General features: G+C 51.8%; 1 protein-coding gene across 1 annotated transcript in view; it reads right to left on the reverse strand.

The window, feature by feature from the left end:
• Nucleotides 1-317: 317 nt before the first annotated feature.
• The window catches only part of Mcph1 (microcephalin 1), a 194,755-nt gene continuing 192,967 nt past the window's right edge, over nucleotides 318-2,105 (reverse strand). The window contains exon 14 of the mRNA XM_023702611.1: nucleotides 318-383. Within this exon, the coding sequence (XP_023558379.1) occupies nucleotides 373-383 (11 nt within the window). The 3' untranslated portion in view covers nucleotides 318-372. The remainder of the gene's footprint in view (nucleotides 384-2,105) is intronic.

Below are 2,105 nucleotides of genomic sequence, written 5' to 3' on the forward strand. Positions count from 1 at the left end.
CTGCAGGTGCCACCTGGCTGCAGCCACCCTGCCACTTTCTGTCACATGGGTCCTCTGGGCCCCTGGCACTGACACCATCACAAGCAAGCTGCAAATGCAGTGTCAACCCCAGTGACATGGGTCAGGGTCAGGAAAGGTTTCAGGACACCTTGTATGTGGCATGACCAAAAAAATAGTGAGTGTTTAAATTTAAAAAAGTAGGACAGCAAAAGACACATTACATGAATCCTCTTGAAATCTGCCCTTACTCAGAACACACCTGCCGCCTGGTCGTGGGCACCTTCTGGAGGAGCCCGGAAGTCTCCTTCCTGTGTCCTCAGGAACATTGTCCTGGTGGCCTACATGTCCGAGTCCATTCAGAGCCTTTTGCGATCACTGTGCCTCTGGGGAAGACCCAGAAGTCAGTAGCAGTGAGACCCCAGGAATGAAGTGGAAGAGGATGCACTGTTACTAGTTTTTGAAAATTTTTATTTATTTATGTATGTATGTGTGTGTGTGTGTGTGTGTGGCCAGCTCAGCCCACCAGGGGGCGGGGCTGGCTGGCATGTGGTGCTGGGGGATTGAACCGCGGTCCCTGTGCTTTGCTAAGTTTGTTCAAGTAGGTTGCTTTAGACCACTGAGCCATCTCACCAGCCCCTGTTACTCGTTTTTGGACAGAAGTTATCATCAACAGTTTGAAGTGATTCAGACCAGAGGTAGTCAAGGAAAGGCACGAAAGTACTGCCCCAGGAACAGCTCAGAAAGTGGTGCGAGTGAAGGCGTGTGTTTGCAGCAAGGGGGGTCTTCTGGGGAGGTTCTGGCAGGGTGGCTTTACTTTAATACTCCTTGCTTTTGTTTAAATAGCCCCTGAGCTTTGTGGTCATACCACATGAGTCTGATGGCCTGGACCACACTGCAGATGGAAAGGTCCCAGCCAACGCACTGCCAACTCAGTGGGGGGGCTCTAGAGCCCCTGGGGGCTGAGCTAGGCAGAGCCAGCCAAGGGGCCTGGGCCACTGCGCCTCACCCTTGGCTAAGGCTGCTTAGGAAAAATGTGGCCTGAAAGGTGAGGCCAGTGTTTATCTTTGCCTTGGTTTTATTTTCCTGTGGAGCTGGGATGGAACTTGGGGCTTCAGCCATGCTGTGCCCTAGCCTGGAGCCACATGCCAGCCTGGCCTCAAGGAACTTGCGGTAGAGGCTCGCGCGTGCGTGCGTGCATGCGTGTGTGTGTGTGTACACACACGCCTGTGCTGTGTTAGTATTGCCTAGGAGGAAGTACTTTGTTGAAGAGACCTGAGAGGTGCAGCCCGAGCTGCCCCAGAGCCAGCTTTGCCTACAGTCTTACTGATGTGTACTTCATGTACCGCAGGGGCCACTCACTGAGTGTGGGGCTCAGCACACCCAATCTCAGAATGTCCCCATCACCCCGATATTTGCCATCTGCACCCCCATCTGTCTTCTGCTTCTAGCTTTATGTTATCTGGGAGAAGGCTTCCTGCAGTAGGCAGGACCCTCCTTCCCGCCCCACAGATGTGGCCCAGGGCTCGGCCGAGAGCTACATCAACAGCCCTTCGTATTTTCAGAGACCGGCTCTCCCCAGATTGCCCAGACCGGCCTTGAATTTGGTATCGTGCGCCTCCGCTCTCCCAGTAGCTGGGGTGACAGGTGTGTGGCAGCACACATGCGGACTTGAGAATCATCACCCGTGTTGCTCTTGCTTGGTCCCAGGCAGCCTCTGTGGCGTGGCTCTACCATATCTGTTTAGCCACCCAGCGGCGGGTGAGCTGCTTAAGGTCTGGCTGCGATAGTAATGCTGCCGTGAACGCCTGCACATAAGCCACGCTACCGACTCACATTTCATGTTCTTGGGTTCATACCTAGGAATGAAGTTGCTGCTCATACACAAGAGTGTGTTTAATTTTTTATTTTTTTATTTTTTTTTCAGTACTGGGTATTGAACTCAGGACTTTGCACTTGCCAGGCAGGTACTTATCCCTGGCCATGTGTTAATTTTTTTTTTTTTCACTACATAGAAGTTTATTGTGAAAGTAAATTAAACATACAAACACACAGTATGGCTAATGGTGGCAAAGCAGTTGGGTAGCTTAAGGCAAGTTTTAATGGAG

This window comes from Octodon degus, unplaced genomic scaffold, assembly GCF_000260255.1.
Source record: "Octodon degus isolate 3935 unplaced genomic scaffold, OctDeg1.0 scaffold00155, whole genome shotgun sequence".
In the NCBI taxonomy this organism is placed as follows: Eukaryota; Metazoa; Chordata; class Mammalia; order Rodentia; family Octodontidae; genus Octodon; species Octodon degus.